Source organism: Rhinopithecus bieti, unplaced genomic scaffold, assembly GCF_001698545.2.
Source record: "Rhinopithecus bieti isolate Rb0 unplaced genomic scaffold, ASM169854v2 scaffold_3041, whole genome shotgun sequence".
In the NCBI taxonomy this organism is placed as follows: Eukaryota; Metazoa; Chordata; class Mammalia; order Primates; family Cercopithecidae; genus Rhinopithecus; species Rhinopithecus bieti.
Genome location: NW_016804262.1, coordinates 1,989,362 through 1,992,981, shown reverse-complemented (window position 1 = coordinate 1,992,981; position 3,620 = coordinate 1,989,362). Strand labels below are relative to the sequence as shown.

The window sequence follows — 3,620 nt, the reverse complement described above, 5'->3', positions numbered from 1 at the left end:
GAAGGAGCGGGGAAGAGGGAGCAGCCATCTTTGTGCGGGGCAGGGGGAGGGTCTTAGCCCTCCGAGGCTCGGCGTAGCCGGGCTGGGAACCCCCCACACGTACGACCATCCGCATCTTAAAAGAAAAAACAATTCGGGAGGCTACATCGTTCTGAGGGGTTTTTTTTTTAATTCGGAAGAAGGGAATAGAGGAACACTGCCTTCTCTGCAAAACGAGCATCCTCTGCAGCGAGCGGCAGGAGAGCTGTAGAAGTGGTGAACAAGCAGAATTTTCCCCAGCGCTAGGTTGCCTTCAGCCCCAGACTTTCGCACCTCGGAGCCGTCCGCCGTCGGTTCCTTCACCCTACCTCCTCGCCCTGGCTCATTTTCTCAACTCTCTTTGAATGAACGACACAGCACCGAGATTTCTAGGAACGGTGCCTCAGTTTCCCCGCCTTGCTCTCTGTCTCTGTGCCTCGCCGCCCGCCCTCTCTCCCTCCCCCCTCCCTCCCCCCACCACGCCCCCTGGGTGGAGGCGGCTTCCCCACACCTAACTACCCTCTGGGAGAGGCGCCCCCAAGGGGGTGAAAGTGGGAGGCGCCGAGGCGATAAGAGCTGGGAGTCGGCAGTCGGAACAGGCTACGGAGGGCAGTCCCCAGGGTTGTGCCCTACACTGGATAGGGGCCCCCTCCACCCTGCAGATGCCCGCAGCAGTCCCCATCCAGCGGCCAGGTGCGCACCCTCTAGCGGCTACCTCGAGCAACTACTTTACGAGAGGCCCTGAGGGTCAGAAAACCGCTTTGCGGAAGGAGGGAATGAGAAGCCTGAGTCCTGGTACCTTATCCTCCTCCACTTCTCCCTGTCCAGGATCCTTCTTAGTTTAGGAAGAAGGGATGCCAAATGGGTAAACAGAGAAACCTCCCAGGTTCTGGCACATTAACAAAGAGGAAGAATAACTGTTGCTCCCAGGCTCCAGGGTCCGTGAGTGAAGTGAGGGTTGTCCTAATCATAGCTTACACTCCAGCATCTGAGCTGAGGCAGGAGTTTCCAACTCTGAGGCTTTGTGTTGGGCAGACACCAGATCCTGAGCTGGCTCTGGGTCCTCAGGGTGGTGCAGAGCCACCAATAGCTGGTAAGTGGCTGTGCCAAGGGTGGCCCCCACCAGAGGGGCCACCACAGGCACCCACCACCAGCCATTACCAGCACTGCAAAAGAAGGACAATGGGAAGGTATCAGGAGTGACTCCCTTCACCTCCCCCTCTCCAAGGACGGGGTAGTAACAAGAGAGTGCCCCAAAGTTGTTCCCAGGGTGGTAGACACCAGGAAGAGGATTGCCTTGGCACCAAAGCATAGTATTTAGAAGAGGGAACCCCAGGAGAGCTTGGTCCAGGCTCTTGCCTTAGGGAATTATCTGAATATATTAATTTTACTGATGAAGTCACTAATGTGCATGGAAGTAATATGGCATGCCTAAGAACACAACCTCTAAATCTTACTGTTTCAGTGAAAAGTTGGGAAGGAAGCAAGGGAGAAAGGGGGAGCATGTGACTTGGAGAAAGAACACTGTCCTAAGAGGCCAAGAGAGCTATTTAAAGGCTGAGTGCTGTGAACCCAGGGACAGAGCCCTTAGCAGAGGAAGGTGAATGGAGGCCAGCACCAGGGGAGGCTGTCTCCTACCTGAAGACTTCAGGACCCCAGCCAGCCACGTAGGTGAAGAGACGTGGGCCCAAGTCCCGGGCAGGGTTGAGTGGAAACCCACAGTTGGCACCCATGGATAACCCGATGGCCAGGATCAGCATCCCCACCACCACAGGCTCCAGACCCGCAGGGACTCCCTTGTTCCGTCTGTCCAGGATGGCTAAGAGCCCCACCATCAGCATACCGGTGCCCAGAACCTTGGAGTCAACAGAGGCAGAGGGTTCCCTGTCAGCTGCCAGGTGCTCTGTCTGCCCTCTCTCATCCAAATATTCCATGTCATCTGGCTTTGTGCAACACAGGCAGTTGGGGATGGTGGGGGGCGCCAAGATAGACCCAACCCACACTCCACCCAGAGACTGAACAATAGGCTGGGGTCCCGAGGAACGGGGCAAAAGGTGTGTCCCCAGGTCTCCCCCTCACACCTACCTGATCCAGGAAGCCATTGTTCAGGGACAGATAGGGGGCAGGATACGTGGCAAAAATGGAGGCTGTTTCCTTGGGGCCAGTCACTGTCAGGTTGCCACCTGTATAGTTCTGTAGGGCATCTGTGGAGGAGGGGAACACCCAGGATTTCCCTCTTTGCTCATTCATCCAAAACCATTCTGAGGCACCTCTGGCCACCCACAGGTGCTCCCAAGGCACAGCTCCCTCTGTTCCCTCTGTCACCATAGTAGAGAACATAGGTGGCTCCTGAAGCACAGAAAGCAGACAGCAACTGCACCAAGATGTAAATGGGGAGCTTGACCCAGGGGAGGCGTCCAACGATGCACATGGCCAGGGAGAAGGCTGGATTGAGATGGGCCCCTTCAAGGATCAAGGAAAGAAAAACAGCATCTATCAAGTGTCACTGCCAGGCATTGCTCAACACTGCTGCTCCTTCCTACAGCTCTTAAGGCAGATAGTATAATTCCCATCACACAGCTTAGCAAATTGAGGTTCCATGATGTTAAGCAACTTAGCAAAGTCACACTGTGGGCCGGGCACAGTGGCTCACGCCTGTAATCCCAGCACTTTGGGAGGCTGAGGCGGTGGATCACTTGAGGTCAGGAATTCCAGACCAGCCTGGCCACATGGTGAAACCCCATTTCCTCTAAAAACACAAATATTAGCCAGGCGTGGTGGCAGGCACCTGCAAAATCAGCTATTCGGGATGCTGAGGCAGGAGAATCGTGTGAACCCAAAGGGCCAAGGTTGCAGTCAACAGAGACCACATCACTGCTCTCCAGCCTGGGCAACAGAGTGAAACTCCATCTCAAAAAAAGAAGAAGAAGAAGAAGAAGACACTGTGAATCCAAGGTTGGAACCTAGGTCTGTCTGCTTTTTCCACAGCAACACACTATGTCTCAAGGCTCCAGCCAGGCACACTGATGCAGTGTGTATCTGGGGAACAAACGAGAGGTCCTGAGCAGAGATGAGCACCCAGAGGAATTCAGCTGGGGGACACAAGAGGATAGCACTTGCCCTTCGTGCCCTGCCATCGATTTCTGTCTAGGTGAGCCAAGCATTAGTGTGAGGAAACAGGATGGAGAGATACAGAAAGGGGACGGGCTGGTGGGGCTAAAGCCTATCTCAGTCTGGGGCACTAGTCAAGGAGATAATGTCCACAAGTCACAGAAGGATTTGCGTTTCCACCATCACCAGACAGACATGCTTGCATGCACGTCCCACCTGCTCTGATGACCAGACCCTACCCTCCTCACCTGAGACGTTACCACCCACGTAGATGGCTATCACAACGGCCAGAGAGCCAGCCAGAAACATGGTGAAGAAGTTGCCTTTGGTTTCTCCACTGGTGACAGCCTGGGCCACAGCTCCTTGGGTGAGGAGCTGGTGAAAAGAGGAGAGATGAGGAACAGGGAGCCCAGGAGACCAACAGGGAGAAAGGTTGGGAAGGCCAGGGGAGAAGCCAAGAAGATGAATGGGCACGGAAGACAAGCAAGGGA

General features: G+C 55.0%; 1 protein-coding gene across 1 annotated transcript in view; it reads right to left on the bottom strand.

Moving 5' to 3' along the window:
- Positions 1-951: 951 nt before the first annotated feature.
- Positions 952-3,620, bottom strand: part of AQP10 (aquaporin 10) — a 17,095-nt gene continuing 14,426 nt past the window's right edge. Inside the window, exons 3-6 of the mRNA XM_017867434.1 lie at positions 2,344-2,481; positions 2,104-2,222; positions 1,657-1,874; positions 952-1,184 (exon numbers count right to left, since the gene is read on the bottom strand). Of these exons, the coding sequence (XP_017722923.1) occupies positions 986-1,184; positions 1,657-1,874; positions 2,104-2,222; positions 2,344-2,481 (674 nt within the window). The 3' untranslated portion in view covers positions 952-985. The remainder of the gene's footprint in view (positions 1,185-1,656; positions 1,875-2,103; positions 2,223-2,343; positions 2,482-3,620) is intronic.